Consider the following 20692-nt stretch of genomic DNA (forward strand, 5'->3'; position numbering starts at 1 on the left):
GCTGCTGGGAAACCCAGGAGGTTCCCTTCGCTAACAGATTTGACAAATTGCACGGCGACTCCTAGCCTTGTCGGGGTCCGTAAGCCCCTGCCGGATGGTGCTGGCTTCTCTTTGCGTACCGGTCCGGCACCGCCGGGCCACCGCCCGTCCATGGTCCTTACGGCTAGCTCCAATAGGCCTCTTCTGCAGACGGTCACCACCGTCTGCCAACCTTGCTGTTCCGTTCGGGCCACACACCCGGACCACTTTCTGTCTGCTCCTCTACCACTTCACTCCTTCCACTTCAAACTCTAAAACTCAACTCTCTCCTTTTCCCGCCTCCAGAACTGTGCCCTCCTTGGTGGGCGGGACCAACCACCTGGCCCACCCCTTGGTGTGAACATCAGCCCCTGGAGGGAGGCAACAAGGATTTTGTTTGACTTAGGTGTGCCTGACCGGGGTGTGGTGTGTGTTGGTGTAGTTCCTGTGATGTCCTGGCTTGTCCAGGGCGCCACACTTTCACTTCCTGTATACTTTCATTTTCTGTATACTTTCACTTCCTGTGTGCTTTCGCTTCCTGTATACTTTCACTTCTTGTGTGCATTCACTTCCTGTGTACTTGCATTTCCTAGGTGCTTACACTTCCTGTGTACTTGCACTTCCTGGGTGCTTTCCCTTCTTATGCACTTTCACTTCCCGTGTGTTTTCATTTCCTGTGTACTTTTACTTCCTGAGTGTCTTTCACTTCTTGTGTACTTTCAGTTTCTGTGTATTTCACTTCCTGTGTACGTTCACATCCTGTGTACTTTCACTTCCTGGCTGCTTTCACTTTGTTATGTGATTTCACTTCTTATGTACTTTCATTTCCTGAGCTCTTTCAATTCCTGTGTACTTTCACTTCCTATTTACTTTCACTTCCCATGTGCTTTCACTTCCTGTGCACTTTAATTTGCTTGCCACTTTCACCCCCTGCATATTTTCACTTCTTGTGCGCTTTCACTTCCCATGAACTTTCTCTAGTTTTGTGTTTACACTTCCTGTGTACTTTTACTTCCTGGATACTGTAACTTCATGTGCACTTTAACTTCATGTGCACTTTCACTTCCTATGTGTTATAGGCTCTTTGCACAATTTTCTCGAATCAGAAAAGGATTTTGCTAGTGTGTAGTCTAGGAGGTTTTTTTTTCCTCAAAACATGGTATAACGGTTGTCTATGGGCTACTACAGTTCAGGTAGTTTGGGAATCAATTGAAATACCTAAATACCAGATAGAGACCATAGATAGGTAGTACAGGGAAAAAAAACAGACACTTTATTTCTAATTCTAGACAAATCCTGAAAGGACTTTTTAGTTCATAAAAACAGTGGACTCCTAAATATAAGAGTCCTGTATTCTTTAAAAGGCTGTAATAGCCAACGTCAAAATATTTTTTTGTTCCATTTCTAAATGATTTTTCACAACAATTGACCTATGAGCCATATGAAAAAAATGCAGCAGTTGAATGCATGTCAATAACAGTCAGCGGGAGCACTTGTCTGCTATGTGGATAAGCACATAGTGCCCCACACAGAGCCAGTGATATCCTCAATAAGCGGACATGACTGACCTGAGTTTTAGTATGGCCAACCAAACCTTAAAGGGAATCTGTCAAGTTCAGGCACTCAATGCATTATTTATGTAACCTCTTTGTTTTAAAGATTTACATTATTTATTCTTTCTTCTTTTATTTCTGGGAAAATAAAGAATATTCAGATATGACATGATAACTTCACACATATACTGCTTAAATTTTATTGTTAAAAAAATATAATTTACAGCAAGAAAGCTGCAAAATGTTTGCTGCTACAGAACAAATTATTAATATCATTTATTATAATATATTAATAAAAATGTATTTTCCCCCATCTTATTTTGCTAGTGAAAGATACAACTCCTGAAACAAAGACAACCCCTGAAACTCCTACAACGAGCACGATCACATCACCTACTACCACCAGCACCACTACAACCAGCCCTACTCCTACACCTGAAACCAGCACTACTACTTCTACAACCACTCCTACTCCTACATCTGAAACCAGCACTACTACTTCTACAACCACCCCTACTCCTACACCTGAAACCAGCACTACTACCACTACAACCACCCCTACTCCTACACCTGAAACCAGCACTACTACCTCTACAACCACCCTTACTCCTACACCTGAAACCAGCAGTACTACCTCTACAACAACCCCTACTGCTACACCTGAAACCAGCACTACTACTTCTACAACCAGCCCTACTCCTACACCTGAAACCAGCACTACTACCTCTACAACAACACCTACTCCTACACCTGAAACCAGCACTACTACCTCTACAACAACCCCTACTCCTACACCTGAAACCAGCACTACTACCTCTACAACAACCCCTACTCCTACACCTGAAACCAGCACTACTACTTCTACAACCAGCCCTACTCCTACACCTGAAACCAGCACTACTACCACTACAACCACCCCTACTCCTACACCTGAAACCAGCACTACTACCACTACAACCACCCCTACTACTACACCTGAAACCAGCACTACTACTTCTACAACAACACCTACTCCTACACCTGAAACCAGCACTACTACCTCTACAACAACCCCTACTCCTACACCTGAAACCAGCACTACTACTTCTACAACCAGCCCTACTCCGACACCTGAAACCAGCACTACTACTTCTACAACCACCCCTACTCCTACACCTGAAACCAGCACTACTACCACTACAACCACCCCTACTCCTACACCTGAAACCAGCACTACTACTTCTACAACCACCCCTACTCCTACACCTGAAACCAGCACTACTACTTCTACAACCAGCCCTACTCCTACACCTGAAACCAGCACTACTACCTCTACAACAACACCTACTCCTACACCTGAAACCAGCACTACTACCTCTACAACCACCCCTACTCCTACACCTGAAACCAGCACTACTACTTCTACAACCACCCCCACTCCTACACCTGAAACCAGCACTACTACTTCTACAACCACAGCTACTCCCACACCTGAAACCAGCACTACTACAACCAGCCCTACTCCTACACCTGAAACCAGCACTACTACTTCTACAACCACCCCTACTCCTACACCTGAAACCAGCACTACTACCTCTACAACCACCCCTACTCCTACACCTGAAACCAGCACTACTACCTCTACAACCACCCCTACTCCTACACCTGAAACCAGCACTACTACTTCTACAACCACCCCTACTCCTACACCTGAAATCAGCACTACTACTTCTACAACCACACCTACTCCTACACCTGAAACCAGCACTACTACTTCTACAACCAGCCCTACTCCTACACCTGAAACCAGCACTACTACCTCTACAACAACACCTACTCCTACACCTGAAACCAGCACTACTACCTCTACAACCACTCCTACTCCTACACCTGAAACCAGCACTACTACTTCTACAACCACTCCCACTCCTACACCTGAAACCAGCACTACTACTTCTACAACCACCCCTACTCCTACACCTGAAACCAGCACTACCACTTCTACAACCACACCTACTCCCACACCTGAAACCAGCACTACTACAACTACAACCAGCCCTACTCCTACACCTGAAACCAGCACTACTTCTTCTACAACCACCCCTACTTCTACACCTGAAACCAGCTCTACTACCTCTACAACCACCCCTACTCCTACACCTGAAACCAGCACTACTACTTCTACAACCACACCTACTCCCACACCTGAAACCAGCACTACTACAACTACAACCACCCCTACTCCTACACCTGAAACCAGCACTACTACTTCTACAACCAGCTCTACTCCTACACCTGAAACCAGCACTACTACCTCTACAACAACACCTACTCCCACACCTGAAACCAGCACTACTACAACTACAACCAGCCCTACTCCTACACCTGAAACCAGCACTACTACTTCTACAACCACACCTACTCCCACACCTGAAACCAGCACTACTACAATCACCCCTACTCCTACACCTGAAACTAGCACTACTACAACTACAACCACCTCTACTCCTACACCTGAAACCAGCACTACTACTTCTACAACCACCCCTACTCCTACACCTGAAACCAGCACTACTACTTCCACAACCACCCCTATTCCTACTCCTACTCCTGAAACCAGCACTACCACCACTACAACCACCCCTACTCCTACACCTGAAACCAGCACTACTACTTCTACAACCACCCCTACTCCTACACCAGAAACCAGCACTACTACTTCTACAACCAACCCTACTCCTACACCTGAAACCAGTACTACTACCTCTACAACCACTCCTACTCCTACACCTGAAACCAGCACTACTACCACTACAACTACCCCCACTCCTACTCCAGAAACCAGCACTACTACTTCTACAACCACCCCTACTCCTACACCTGAAACCAGCACTACTACTTCTACAACCACCCCTACTCCTACACCTGAAACCAGCACTACTACTTCTACAACCACCCCTATTCCTACACCTGAAACCAGCACTACTACCTCTACAACCACCTTTACTCCTACACCTGAAACCAGCACTACTACCTCTGCAACAACCCCTACTCCTACTCCTGAAACCAGCACTACCACCACTACAACCACCCCTACTCCTACACCTGAAACCAGCACTACTACTTCTACAACCACCCCTACTCCTACACCTGAAACCAGCACTACTACTTCCACAACCACCCCAACTCCTACTCCTGAAACCAGCACTACCACCACTACAACCACCCCTACTCCTACACCTGAAACCAGCACTACTACTTCTACAACCACCCCTACTCCTACACCTGAAACCAGCACTACTACTTCCACAACCACCCCTACTCCTACACCTGAAACTAGCACTACTACTTCTTCAACCACCCCTACTCATACACCAGAAACCAGCACTACTACTTCTACAACCACTCCTACTCCTACACCTGAAACCAGCACTACCACTACTACAACCACCCCTACTCCTACACCTGAAACCAGCACTACTACTTCTACAACCACCCCTACTCCTACACCAGAAACCAGCACTACTACTTCTACAACCACCCCTACTCCTACACCTGAAACCAGCACTACCACTACTACAACCACCCCTACTCCTACACCTGAAACCAGCACTACTACTTCCACAACCACCCCTACTCCTACACCTGAAACTAGCACTACTACTTCTACAACCACCCCTACTCCTACACCAGAAACCAGCACTACTACCACTACATCCAGCCCTACACCTACACCAGAAACCAGCACTACTACCACTACATCCAGCCCTACTCCTACACCTGAAACCAGCACTACTACCACTACAACCACCCCTACTCCTACACCTGAAACCAGCACTACTACGTCTACAACCACCCCTACTCCTACACCTGAAACCAGCACTACTACCTCTACAACCACCCCTACTCCTACACCTGAAACCAGCACTACTACCTCTACAACCACCCCTACTCCTACACCAGAAACCAGCACTACCACCACTACTACCACCCCTACTCCTACACCTGAAACCAGCACTACTACTTCTACAACCACCCCTACTCCTACACCTGAAACCAGCACTACTACCACTACAACCACCCCTACTCCTACACCTGAAACCAGCACTACTACCTCTACAACCACCCTTACTCCTACACCTGAAACCAGCAGTACTACTTCTACAACCACCCCTATCCCTACACCAGAAACCAGCACTACTACCACTACATCCAGCCCTACACCTACACCAGAAACCAGCACTACTACCACTACATCCAGCCCTACTCCTACACCTGAAACCAGCACTACTACCACTACAACCACCCCTACTCTTACACCTGAAACCAGTACTACAACTACTAGCTCTGTTACAACAACTCCTGAAATCACTACCACCACTGAAACAACCATCAAGTCTTCTACAGTATGTGTCTGCTTGTACAATGGGAAACCATTTCCGCCAGGTAGGTTGCTCCCAGATCTGTAAAAGTCTTCATTTAACAACAATTCAATACTAATAACCGTGTTTACAAGTTTGATATTTAAAATGTACTTATTACTAAAGAAACTCTGTCAGCACAGAATGACTGTTCAAACCAAGCACAGGCGCTCCGTGCATGATAGCGGGGCCAAAGAATTAAACCCACCTTCCCACCTGCTTGTTTTCCCTCAGTTTCCACCCTCCCCTCTTCTTTGATTGACAGCTCTGGCTTCATAGAGCCAGAGATGGTAGAAAAACAAGCCGGAGGGAAGGTTTTTTTGTATGTCGTCTCTTTTGCCACAGTGAATGGAGTGGTTCATACATACTCAGTAGCCGCTCCACTCAGGCATTGGGAATGTGACTTTCGATTCTGACGATGAGGGAGGGAGGTGGCAGCAGTCAGACCTTCATAGTTATCACTTCTGCAATGTAGGTGAAAATTTGTTAGAACTTTCTATATTCAGTGATCATCACTTTATCCTCTTCCATTTCTTTTCTTTTTTTGCTGTAATTTTTCCATGCCCTTTTCCCATGAGTTATACATTTTTATTTCTCCACTGATATAGCCATATTAGGGCTCAATTTTATTTTTAGTTTTGAATTACACAATTTACTTTTCATGAAATTAACTGGAAAACTGGAGAAAGAAAGCTCCAGATCCTGGAAAAAATATATTTCTTCATATTGCTTTTTCCGAGGAACATATGGCTACCAAAAAATGGTCTTTCTGCCATTTTTATTTTTATTTCTACAGTTTTAACATTTTTTATATCTTAATACATCAGACAAGCCAATACCAATAAAGCTTTTTATACTACGAGGGGCAGCTGATAAGTTTTTGGCTTTACCCAGAAAGAAATGAGATAGGAAACTTTACATTTAGTCCACATACTCTCCATTGATGTCAACACACTTCTTACATCGGAAGTCTAAGTTGTGTAAGCCTAGCAAAAATAAGGATTTCGGGAGTACCTCAAACAAGGCATCCGTAGCAGCCATGGCATCAGAAATGGTGTGAAATTTGTTACCCTTGAGATGTTTCTTCAGGTTTGGAAGCAAATGATAGTTGGAGGGAGCTAGATCTGGTGAATGAAGTGGGGGGTCAACCAGCTGGAAGCCCAGCTCTGCCAGTTTTGCCGTGGTCACTTGTGCAGTGTGAGCGGAGGCGTTGTCTTACAGAAACAAGATTCTTTTGGAACAGAGCTCCAACCACAATAAACATATATTATGGAATTAACCAGCACATAACAGATAAAAGAAGCTCCATTATGAGGTCAACAGTCATGTAAAAGGAACCTACTTGGAACAAACTTTGAATGAATCAATTGTACAGGAAAATAAAATGACTTTTAATACATCTTATTAGAGAAATCAGCTCAGCTACCTTCCCCACTTATGAGCCACTTCTTACCTTCCCCCCACCTCCTGAATTTACCACACTGAAAAGAACAATTCAAGTCTGTCTTGTTTAGACAAGATTGACTGCAGGTGTTGTGGGATATAACCTATTATACTCTATGGAGATAGGAGAGGAGAGAAGGTGTGAGGAGCAGGGAGAGGAAACAGGCAGAAAGGAGAAATAAATCATTGAGCTCTTTATAACAACTCTTTTATCTAACACTAGAGCTGATTCACAGTCAGAATCTGGAAGTGTTGTACTGTATAATATCTTCCATGCTGCTGTTGTGTTTTAAAATGATTAAAGAAGAGGAATCCCTCTCGGTCCTGTGCTCTGTAAGGGGGAAACCACCGCAGCTCATCTCCTCCCCTAGCTCCTAGTGGATCACAAATCAGGGATAGAGGGATATACACAGATGAAAAAGCAGGATTGAAGTCATATAATGGCCAGATATAGTGTTATGTCTTGTGTACTGTACACACTTACAACAGCTTATCCTGAATAGTTACTTGAAAGTGCAATTATTACCTTATAAATAACGTTGGGGAACATTGATCCCAGTTCAGTGATTATCATCTCAATTGCCGATGAATAGATTTTCCCACTTACCTCACACTCACTTTTTGGGATCCATTTTTCATTACCTCCATATAATCTTTGAACCAATCCTCTAATACCGCTGGATTAACTCCAAATGAGCACAGGCAAGGGGGTTGTTTAAGCCTTTGAATATCTGGGAACATATTTTAAACTGTCCCAAATTTCAATTAAATAAACCTACGGCCCTAAAAGGACTAAAGTGGGAACCCCACCTACAATTAACTGCAAAATGTACGTTGTTTTCCCTTGTAAAAGATCTAGAAGTTACCTATTTGGTATAAATATGCTTGTTATATTTTTCTACTACAGGTGAAACAATAACATCTGGTGTGGCAAATGAGACTTGGTGCTATGAGGTCACTTGTACAATGGAATGCATTATAGATGTTAATCACTGGAATTGCTACTCATCCACCACCCAGATTTCAACAACTACTAAATCATCCACCACTCCACCTACAACACACACTTCAGAAATCCCTACACCAGGAAGCACACCAACAACAACCACCACAACCACAGAAAGTACACCCACACCAGAGGTAACAACAACACCAGTAAGCACATCAACTACCATAACCCCACCAAAAGAGACTACCACTACGCCAACCACAACCACGACGACAACAGAGTCCACAACTACAACTACGGTTGTGTCAACAAGCAAAAAACCTGGTTGTCCATTTGAACCACATCGTGAGGTGAGTAAATTTTCCTATGTAGATGTTCGTTTCCTATCAGGTTTTAGTAAGTGAAGCTGATGAGCCATTATAGTCCCATTTTTTCTAGTATTTTTACAGTAGCACATCAATTATCCACTTGGAGCAGTCTTCACAATACCAGCATGATATACAAAGAATAAATTAACAATGTCTTGAAAAAATATAAACAATTCCCCATCTATGAGGCTCAATCCACTGTAAATTTCTTCAAATTGAATTACCATTGGAATGCCTCTCTGTAGAGGCCACTTGAAGAAGAAGGCAAAAGTCGCGGAGTGGAGTTGGGTTGACATAGTAACTACAAGCACCTCATACCCCTTCATTTTACCAATGTGGAGTTGGGTTCGGCTTTGTAACTTCAAGCACCTCGGCCCCTTCATTTTACCAATGGGGAGTTGGGTTCGGCTTTGTAACTACAAGCACCTCGGCCCCTTCATTTTACCAATGGGGAGTTGTGTTGGCATTGTAACTACAAGCACCTCTTACCCCTTTATTTTACCAATGTGAAGTTGGGTTCGGCTTTATGACTACAAGCACCTCTTACCCCTTTATTTTACCAATGTGAAGTTGGGTTCGGCTTTATGACTACAAGCACCTCTTACCCCTTTATTTTCCCAATTTGGCATTGGGTTCTGGGTTGTAACTACAAGCATCTCTGTCCCTTCATTTTACCAATGTGGAGTTGGGTTCCGCTGTGTAACGACAAGCACCTCTGCCCCTTCATTTTACCAATATGGAGTTGGGTTCAGCTGTGTAACTACAAGCACCAACGTTTGGCTATATCTAAGAATTTTTGGTACCCCCACAATTTGGAGCTAAACCTTACTACCTACTCTTCTGAGCTACTCAGAATTTGTCAGAAGTCTGTGATTGGATATGTTTTTATAATACGGGAGATAAATTTGCTCTTATTTATAATTTCATAGATGACAAGGATGAAAAAAGACACTTATCCATCGTATCCAACCTATAATCCCAAAATGCTGACTCAGAGGAAGGCAGAAAATCCAATAAGAGCAAATTTTTCTCCTCGTTTAGGAAAGATATTTCTTCCCGACTCCAAAATATCAATTAAAATTAATTCTGCATAAATCTAGAACCCATAACCTGTAATAATATACTTTTCAAGAAAAGCATGAAGAATGTTCTTTAATGAATCAACCATCCCAACATTGTGTGGCAGAGAGTTTCATAGTCTCAAGAATCCTGTCTGTTATAATGACATTTTCCTTTTGCCTAGATGTGGAGGATGTCTGCTCGTCATCGTTACAGGTCTAGGTGACTTTGATTTATACCTTTCACATCCAGTTGTACTATATGTATGTGTTTTTATTTTTCCAGCATAATGAAACCTGGATTTTATGTAACTGCACCATGGCAAGATGTCTTGAAGACAACACAGTAGAGATCATTGAACTCAAGTGTGAACCTCCACCTAAACCCATATGTGCTAATGGACTTCAACCAATTGCTGTACCAGATGAAGACCTCTGCTGCTGGCACTGGGAATGTGATTGTGAGTGTATCTCTTTTGAATCATTACTTCACTAGGATTTTAAAATCCATACATATATTTCCTAACTTATCCTTTTTCCATGTAGGTGTATGCAATGGCTGGGGAGATCCACATTATGTCACGTTTGATGGCACCTATTATAGTTATCAAGGCAACTGCACCTATACCCTAGTGGAGGAAATTGAAAAGCGGGTTGACAACTTTGGAGTATACATTGACAATGTTTATTGTGGAGCACGAGATCGAGTTTCCTGCCCTCGTGACATCATTGTCAGCCATGAAAGTCAAGTGATACGCATTAAAGCAAAGAGCTTGACACCAGTCAGTTTACAGGTAGGAAAGATTATATATTTGACAGATTATGAAACAGTCATCCTATTGGAAAATGGTTCCATAAACTAGAAAATAAAAGCCATCCATAAAAGTGTATTAATAATTGTCCAAATATACCTTTGCTACCAGTTAGTATGGCCCCATTGCCATACATAGATAGCCCCTTACATGGATGAATCAAGGATATGGTCATATGGGTATCCAGATATATTCTGGATGAGGCCAACACCAATATTGAATGATTTTCTGCAGTAAATTCACTGTTCTCAATACTTTGATACTTTATCTCTTTAACTTTTTGAATTTGTCTTCAGGTTCTTGTAAATGATGAAATTGTAGGATTGCCCTATAAGAAATATGGGGTGAAAGTGTATACATCTGGCATCAATTATGTTGTGGAAATACCAGAGTTGGAGGCTAACATCACATACAATGGTTTGTCTTTCTCGGTAAAACTTCCCTTCAGACTTTTTGGAAAAAACACACAAGGACAGTGCGGTACGTTTAGGGTCATGAATATATTATAGTTCTTAACTATTGTATCAATTGTATTGGGCTTCTTTATTATTAGAATGTAAAGAATTAATGTAAATTGGAAGAATTCATTGTACATAGTATCACAGTTTACCTCTAGTTCCAATCTACAGTAGTTATACAAAAATTGTTGTTAACCTAGTGCATGATCTGTTAATTTTCGTAACTTGTAGTGCACCAGTTTATTGTCATGCCAGTGATAGGAAGCAGGGACAGTGTGCACCTAAATTTCCCTCAAGCTAGGGGTCCCTAGGCTAATCCCTGTCTTCAAGATTACCCGTGAAGGTGGAGATGCCTGAGTCTCGTGCCTTGCCATGCTCCTGGAGATGACTCACCTAAATGACCCCCTGAAGGAGTAAAGGGGAAGTAGAGCAAGGAAACACACAGGCAATTCAGGCAAAGCAACTGGTATGACAGGATCTGCTCCAGTTGAAAGCTGCACTGCCACTAAAGGAATAACACATCTGCTGAACAGAGAGGAGTTCTTCCACCAAGGTCAGAATGGTTCTGGCTAAATCTCAGTGGGTAGAAGGACCTGTGTGCATGACCGGCTTGCGGCTTGGTTAGTGGGCGTTACCGGCTTGGTTGGTGGATGTGGTAGTTTCCACCCATCTGCTATACTCATGCAAGGTGGGGCTTACCCCAGATCCCTGCTTCTATTATAATCAACTACATCCCCACGTGGACTTAAATGAATAATGTATCTTCCTGACATCAGCTATATTGGCAGAGCTCCCTCCTCTTCTTGTCACATGGGCATGATGTCAGCAGAGGTTCCCCTGGCCACTGGGATTTAGACGTTACCAGGTCAGAATAGACAGATTAGATTTCCAGCATGAAGTGAAGCCAGGGGTGGGTAGATGTGGAGGAAGGGAGAGATAATAAGCTGATTCTGAAAGGAAGGGAAAGAGAATTCTCAGCCCGCAGGGAAAGGGTCCTTAACCCCTTCAGCATTGAAGGAATTGTAGAGATGCAAGACAACATTTAAAGGAGCTCTACAGAATGCTAGCGATTGATTAAAAGCTGAGACCTCCTGATCCCAGATCTCCAGGAGGCCATTATGTACAGTAACTATGTGTCTTCATTATTCTGTTTTATAGTGACGTTTGTAAATGAGTTTCTTATTACAGTTATAGCATAAATTGTATTCACAGAAATCCATCCTCTGCAGGTACTTGCACCAACAACAGAAATGATGACTGCCGGCTGCCTGACGGGACCGTTATCTCAAACTGTGAAATCATGGCTGATTCCTGGGTGGTGTCAGATCCAAGGAAACCTGAATGCGGTCACTTAAGGCCAACTATTGCCCCTAAAGTCACAGTGCCTTCAACACAATGCAAACCATCACCTTTATGTGAACTTCTTTTGCAAGAGTAAGACATTTCTGAGATTTTTTTCGCACATGATATCATTCGGACCAACTTTTAATATGTATTACTTATTATGTAACTGGTTCTAAATAACATTTTTTTTTGTATTTCCCCAAAAAAGACCCTTTAAGGCATGCCACAAGTCTCTGTCACCAGACAACTATTACAAGTCCTGTAATTATGATAGTTGCCACGTTCCAAACTCCAACATTGAGTGCACCAGCTTGCAGCAATACGCTCTTCTCTGTGGGGACCAAGGCATTTGCGTTGACTGGAGATCTCGAGCTTCAGAATGCAGTAAGTTTATCTTTGCCGAGATGGCTTTCAGAAAGAGTTAAGCAGATAATAAATGACATACTAAAATTTATGGATGTTTTTTGTTTGTTCCAGCTATTTCATGCCCCTCACACCAAGTTTACAATGCCTGTGGCCAAGCTATACCTAAAACATGTGCAACCACGTAAGTGTAAAAAATATACCTTTATATTGTGCTTTTAAATTAATTTCCAGTCACTATATGGGTATATACTGTATGTGAGATATTCACTATTTGTGTATATACAACATACAGCAGCAAAACATATGCCTGGTATCACTAAATACAATAAACTCTACTCCTTCTAAATATGTGAACATTAAAGGAATCTGTCAGCAGGTTTTTGCTTCCTCATCTGAGAGCAGCATGATGTAGCAAAGAGATCCTGAATCCGACGATATATCACTTAGATTATTGGGTGCTATGGTTCTAACACAATAAAAGTTTTTAATATTAGCAATGCAGAAGAGCTGAAAAAGCTGCCTCCACCCACACGGCTCTCTATGTACAATATCTATAGACAATGAGCTGCTAATCACAGAGGGGGGCATGCCGACATGGGCTCACACTCTGAGCAATTATAAGCTACTGAAGCTAAAACAAACATAGCATGCAAACATCACAGTGTAGTAAGAGATGCATGGATGAAATCCCTGTGTTAGCTCTTACAGCATGGTGTCTTCAGATTACATAGCAAAAACCTGCTGACCGGTTCTCTTGAAGTTGTAAGAATCTCCAAAAACAATTATAAAAGGAGAAATTATGCTAAATAATAGTTAGGAACAAAATCACCATGTAAGTAAATGTCCATCTATGCACACCATTCATGCTTGTTACCCATCTTAAAAGGTGTTTTACCCTTTTAGCAAACACTTGCTATTGAGTAAAAAAACAAACTCGGCTAGTACTCACCGTCCGGAGTCTGGAGTCTGCTGCTCTGGTCTCAGTTTATTGGTGAATGTCACATAGACAGCACACATGTCCGCTACAGCTAATCATTGACGTCACTATCTTAAAGGGGTTGTCCACTACTAGGATAACCCCTTCTGATTCCACTTCTTCCCCCAGGTAAAATAATAAAGCCTATACTCACCTCCCATACTGGTGCCCTTCCAGCTGTGTCTGTGCTCACAGGTTCAGGCTCACGTGGGGTTGTGATGTCACGAGAGCCTTGTGTCCAATCAGCGGCAGCTTCCTTCTCCCCGTCTTTGGACCAAACAAGTTAATGAGTAGGAAGTGACACTGTAGCGGCACTCACTTCCTGTTGATTGCTCATTTGGTCCAAAGGTGGAGAGAAGAAAGCTGGCACTGGTTGGATGCGGAGCTCATGTGAAGTCACAACCCCACGTGAGCCTTGGCACCGCAATCCTGGACACCGCTGGAATAGTGGCGACACGGAGGTGAGTGTAGGCTTTATTACTTTACCTGGGGGAAATGTGAAATCAGAATGGGTTATCCTACTACTAGTGGAGAACCGCTATAAGCTATCTACATCGGCATGAGCCACTGTGATTGTCTGCAACTGTCATTATAATATGAGACCGGAGCAGCAGCAGAGAATCGGAGTCAGAGAGGGTGAGTAATAGCTGATTTTGTTGTCTTACATGGCAGCGACCACTTGGGGTCCACTTTTCTAAAAGTTATTTCACATGGCAGGAACCAATTGGGGTCAACTTTTCTAAAAGTGGAAAACCCCTTCAATGGGGCAAAAAAATCTTATTTCTTTATTTCTTTCTTTATTTATTTATAAAGAACTTCAAAATTTTAGCTTTACACACTTACTGTACTTCATACAATTCATTAAAAAAACCTTTCAGCAGACAATAGTGATTCTAAAAATATTGTGGTGTAAGGTTGACACTCACTTCAGCAAGTGTGGTAAACATCACATATCTGTGCAGATACCTCAACACTGACTGTTCTCTTTTAGTCCAGAGGAAGAGAATTTGATCAAAAATAATAACCGCTTGGTTGAAGGATGCTTCTGTCCAACGGGTACAATGCCCTTCAGCGAAGCCGTGGACGTCTGTGTGCACAATTGTGGTAAGAATAAGTAGTATATTATTTGATTTCAAATTGGAAGATCCAAACATACAGATGTGTCCATCACTACTCTTCCATTATTTTTTTTAGGACACTAATTTCTCACTATACAATTCAAATAACATGTCAGGAAAACCCAACAGGCTACAAGTCACATCACAACGACTGGGAGGTGACATATAGTATAGACACATATAGCATAAATATATCCCAAAAGAGTTTCTCAAAATCACATTTTTTTAAAAACTCCAAATCTCATGTCTCGGAATAAGTGATGCCGCAAGAAATGTTGGGTTCACAATTCTTCAGTTGACAATGATAGAGTCGCTATAATAGACTAAAAGTAATATGTTAATGCATTAAATACATAAACTCTGACATCATACTCATAATGTTCTTTTCTTTCAGGATGTGTCGGACCTGACAACATACCACGACAAGTAAGTCATTCTAATGGTGGCCTTATTAACCATTTAAGGAATGTTTATACTCCACCAATAGCTGCTGGAGCAGAATTCACTGGTGTCTGGCCAAATTTGTTGCTTAAAAAAATCCTTAAAAATACTGCAAATCGTAAATTTGCATTGTTGTCTGAGATAACTAGAAATCTATTTGTTTTCTGCATCCAAAGTAATGAAAAAAAGTATTTAATACCAATTAAATTAGTTTAAAGGGGAAATTTCACTGAATTCTTTATGTTAAACTGAGTACCTCCACCAATTGCTGCGGCTCCTCTGTTTCTGTAACAGTTTTTCTTTATTTTCTGTGCGCCTCTGTTCCAAAGTTATGCCCCTCGGAGATAAAAAAGTACATTTTTCCTTCAACTAATGGGGTGTATTACACAGAACTTCTCTGTGGGCATGTGCCTTTTATCCTCTGGCATCAGCCAATCAAAACATTGCGACGCCCACCACAGAGAGGTCTGTGATATACACCCAATTAAAGGGAAAATGTACTTCTTTATTATTGAGGGCCATAACTTTGGAATGGAGGTGCACAGAAGAAAAAGGAAAACTGTTCCTGAATCAGCGATACAGTGGCAATTAGAGGAATCTAGTGAAATATCCTTTTTAACTACTTCAGAAATTCCGATAGACTTTAAGCTTCCGGGCTGCCCTTGTACAATTATGCAGTGAAGTTCTAAACCATTGCTGCCTTGTAGAGCAGCTGCATGTCATTGTGGAGCAGCAGAGTTTGTGAGACGGCTGTTAGACAGAGCTGAATGTCCTACAGAGCAGGCAGACATAATACATTACCATATTATTTATTCACCACTTGAACATGAAAACATAGCCCAGTCCGACGTTTCGACCCTGAAGTGGGTCTTTTTCAAGAACCGAAAGGCTAAATGTACTGTCAAGTAATTAGTCTGTCAGCACCCAAAATATTAATAGATTTATTTTTGGAATACCTACCAACAAGTCTTAGCGACCACAAGGTATTGCGAGGACTTCAATATACCTTTGTTCATATACAATATACCAAAAAGATCTGAGAATCTATATAAACTTTCAAATGAATTATCTTCATACACAAGACGTGCTAACGAATGCCTTCTAGGCTGTCAAAGGGTAAAGGGGGCTTTACACGCTACGATATCATATCGAGCGTGTAAGCACCCGCTCCCGTCGTGTGTGCAATATCGTGTGTTCGCTGCAGTAGCGAACATTATCGCTACGGCAGCGTCACACGCACTTACCTGGTTGGCGGCGTCGCTGTGACTGCAGAACAATCTCTCCCTCAAGGGGGAGGGACGTTCGGTATCACAGCGACGTCACCAAGCGGCCAGCCAATCAAAGCGGAGGGGTGGAGATTAGCGTGACGTAACATCCCGCCCACCTCCTTCCTTCCACATTGCAGCCGTTCCTCGTGAGACGTTCCTCGCTCCTGCGGTGTCACACATAGCGATGTGTGCTGCCGCAGGAGCGACGAACAACATCGATAATCAACCATTACCGATTTTTTTTTTGGGACGACCTCTCCATGGTGAACGATTTTCACCATTTTTGAGGTCGCTTAAGGTCGCTGGTAAGTGTCACACGCTGCGATATCGTTAATGACGCCGGATATGCGTCACTAACAACGTGACCCCGACGATAAAACATTAACGATATCGTAGCGTGTAAAGCCCCCTTAAAGGCCCCGTCACACTAAGCAACATCGCTAGCAACATCGCTGCTAACGAACAACTTTTGTGACGTAGCAGCGATGTTGCTAGTGATGTCGCTGTGTGTGACATCCAGCAACAACCTGGCCCCTGCTGTGAGGTCGTTGGTTGTTGCTGAATATCCTGGGCCATTCTTTAGTTGTTGCTGTCCCGCTGTGAAGCACAGATCGCTGTGTGTGACAGCGACAGAGCAACAACTGAATGTGCAGGCAGCAGGAGCCGGCTTCTGCGGAGGCTGGTAACCACAGTAAACATTGGGTAACCAAGAAGCCCTGTCCTTGGTTACCCGATATTTACCTTTGTTACCAGCCTCCGCCGCTCTCACTGTCAGTGCCGGCTCCTGCTCTGTGCACATGTAGCTGCAGGACACATCGGGTTAATTAACCCGATGTGTGCTGTAGCTAGGAGAGCAGGGAGCCAGCGCTAAGCATTGTGCGCTGCTCCCTGCTCTGTGCACATTTAACAGAAGAAACATGGAGTAATAAATAGTGCAAAAATAATAACAAATTTTATTCAGTTATATGAAAATGAACAAGACACAAAAAAGGGGGGGAAGGGAATGGCCATGTAAACACAATAAAATACATAGAATGGGGGGTGGGAGTAGATGGTGACCCCAGGGGAAGAGGCAGCAGCATATATAGAAACAATCACAAGATGTTAGTTTATTAACCTGGCTGGCAGTTATTACAAACAAAACACCAACATGACAGCATGTAATAAATGAATAGTCATAAAGTGCTAAGTGCATAAGTGGATTCAGTGCAAAAGATAGCAGCATACAAAGATTATAAAGTGCCAAGTGCAAACATGAAATAGTAAAGCTGCTATAAACACAATACATGTGTGGAATCCACTATATCACCTGCCATCAACATAGTGCAATGTATAACAATGTACAGAAGGCTGCTTGCAAAATGCTGGTTGCAAACAAGAAGCCAAGATCCCCAGGTAGGGAGACCCCCCATGAAAAGAAAGCCCCCTATAACCTCCAACGTACGTTTCGCAGGATAGATATTACCACTGTGGGTACCGCTTCCCCCCCTTTTTTGTGTCTTGTTCATTTTCATATAACTGAATAAAATTTGTTATTATTTTTGCACTATTTATTACTCCATGTCTCTTCTGTTTTTTGACATTGTATAGGAGTATGTGCTAGGCACATGTTTTGCCCCATTGAGGGCAATTGTGCCTTATATTGTGATAAATAATGGTTATGAGGTATAATTTTCTCATCTGTGCACATTTAGCTGCAGCACACATCGGGTAATTAACCCGATGTGTGCAGTAACTAGGAGAGCAGGGAGCCAGCGCTCAGTGTGCACTGCTCCCAGCTCTCTGCACGTGTAGCTGCGTGCGCTGGTAACCAAGGTAAATATCGGGTTGGTTACCCGATATTTACCTTAGTTACCAAACGCAGCATCTTCCACGCGGCGCTGGGGGCTGGTCACTGGTTGCTGGTGAGCTCACCAGCAACTCGTGTAGCGACGCTCCAGCGATCCCTGCCAGGTCAGGTTGCTGGTGGGATCGCTGGAGCATCGCAGTGTGACATCTCACCAGCAACCTCCTAGCTACTTACCAGCGATCCCTATCGTTGTTGGGATCGCTGGTAAGTTGTTTAGTGTGACTGGACCTTAAGTCTTCACGTATGTGATACGGTGTCTGAACCACCTATAACGCTTATGGTACTTTATATTCAAAATGGAAACATTCCTCCATGTGTCCGCTGCGGACGCCATTTCACCAGAATCACCTGAGTCACCAACTTTACCACCAACGCAGGCAATCCTAGCAGCCAGCACACCGTGGGCACAATCCACACACTTTTCCCTGGAAGTTGCCTCTAAACACACGGAGGAATTTTGCCATTTTGAATATAAAAGTACCATAAGCGTTATAGGCAGTTCAGACACCGTATCACATACAACAGACGAATTACTTGACAGTACATTTAGCATTTCGGTCCTTGAAAAAGACCCACTTCAGGGTCGAAACGTCGGACTGGACTATGTTTTCATGTTCAAGTGTTTAATAAATAATTTGTGAAGCATCATTACGGACTTTTCCTCAAATTCTTAAGTTTTTGTGATATAATTGGACTTTTCTTTGTCGCTCCATTGGGAGACCCAGACAATTGGGGTGTATAGCTTATGCCTCCGGAGGCCACACAAAGCATTACACTTAAAAGTGTAAACCCCTCCCCTCTGCCTATACACCCTCCCGTGCATCACGGGCTCCTCAGTTTTATTGCTTTGTGGAAGGAGGCACACATCCACGCAAGCTCCACATTTTAGTCAGCAGCAGCTGCTGACTATATCGGATGGAAGAAAAGTGGGCCCATACAGGGCCCCCAGCATGCTCCCTTCTCACCCCACTCTGGTCGGCGGTGTTTGTTAAGGTTGAGGTACCCATTGCGGGTACAGAGGCTGGAGCCCACATGCTGTTTTCCTTCCCCATCCCTTAGGGGCTCTGGGTGAAGTGGGATCCTAACCGGTCACCAGGCACTGGGACCGTGCTCCCTCCGCAGCCCCTGAGGGAATCTGCTGGACAGGAGACCGGGTATCATCAGGGACAAGGCCCTGCTACTCTGAGGTACTCTGTGTCCCCTTGGGGACGGCGCATAGAGCGCCTGTGTAATGGACACTGCAGCAGCTGCTGGGTGTGTTTGTGCGCCGGGACTACCGCGCTGGCCGCGCTTGTTTGCCGGCCGCGCTTATAACTTTAGTCCCCGGCTTTTGCGGCCTAGTACCGCATATTCCCGCCCCCGGGCCTGCCAGTCAGGGGTAAGGGCGGGACGCTGCACTGGACGTCAGCGCTGAGGGCTGCAGCATACTTTGTATCCTCCTCCCCCCTCACTGAGCACCGTGGGGCACCAGATTCCCGCACTTTTACAGGCACGCCCACGGCTCCCTCCTCCTCTCTGAACGCCGGCAGCCATTGCTACAAGCACTTCAGACGCTGGAGAACTTCAGAGGGGAGACAACTCCGAGCTCCACAGCTCTGGGAGGCCCAGGCAGGGAATCTGGTGGTCACACAACCGCTGAGAGCGGTCGGTAAGCCGCACCTGTTATAGGTGCTGGTCCCCCTGGGTGCTGAAGTGTATATTTATATTCTTATATTGTATACATTTACTGTACGGCCGCACTACTAGCGTTTGGCTATATACCCTCCCTGATTACTCTAAGAGGAGAAACAGCATGTCGTCCGCAAAAAGCAAGGGTACCAAAGCACAGGCTTACTTTGCAACCTGTACCTCATGTGCGGCAATGCTTCCTGCAGGTTCCACCTACCCTCATTGTGTGCAATGCTCGGCCCCTGTGACACTCACTCAGCCGGAGTCTCAGCCACTGGTGGGACCCCCGGCCCAGGTGGAACCTCCGGCCCCCACTGTCCAGGTGACAGGGACAGAGTTTGCAGTATTTGCTGACAAACTTTCTGAGTCTATGGATAGATGGTCTGCTAAGATTCTAGAAGCTTTGCAGTCCAGACCTGTAACACAGGCCCCGGGCACTGTTGATTCATTGCCCCCATGCCCCCCTCGGTCGGAGCAGCAAAGTGCTCCTGGGTCGACTCATAGGTCCCACGGGGAGGACTCCGACACGGACCGCAGTCCCAGACTGACTAAGCGGGCTCGCTGGGAGATTCCCTCGACTTCATCTCACTGTTCAGGGTCTCA

General features: G+C 44.1%; 1 protein-coding gene across 1 annotated transcript in view; it reads left to right on the plus strand.

The window, feature by feature from the left end:
• MUC2 (mucin 2, oligomeric mucus/gel-forming) overlaps positions 1-20692 on the plus strand; it is a 133547-nt gene that overhangs the window by 98755 nt on the left and 14100 nt on the right. The window contains exons 38-47 of the mRNA XM_075326946.1: positions 1899-5996; positions 8322-8713; positions 10076-10250; positions 10336-10583; positions 10898-11081; positions 12289-12493; positions 12612-12787; positions 12881-12950; positions 14737-14849; positions 15258-15289. Coding sequence (XP_075183061.1) covers positions 1899-5996; positions 8322-8713; positions 10076-10250; positions 10336-10583; positions 10898-11081; positions 12289-12493; positions 12612-12787; positions 12881-12950; positions 14737-14849; positions 15258-15289 — 5693 coding nt within the window. The remainder of the gene's footprint in view (positions 1-1898; positions 5997-8321; positions 8714-10075; positions 10251-10335; positions 10584-10897; positions 11082-12288; positions 12494-12611; positions 12788-12880; positions 12951-14736; positions 14850-15257; positions 15290-20692) is intronic.

Source organism: Anomaloglossus baeobatrachus, chromosome 10 (assembly GCF_048569485.1).
Source record: "Anomaloglossus baeobatrachus isolate aAnoBae1 chromosome 10, aAnoBae1.hap1, whole genome shotgun sequence".
NCBI lineage: Eukaryota > Metazoa > Chordata > Amphibia > Anura > Aromobatidae > Anomaloglossus > Anomaloglossus baeobatrachus.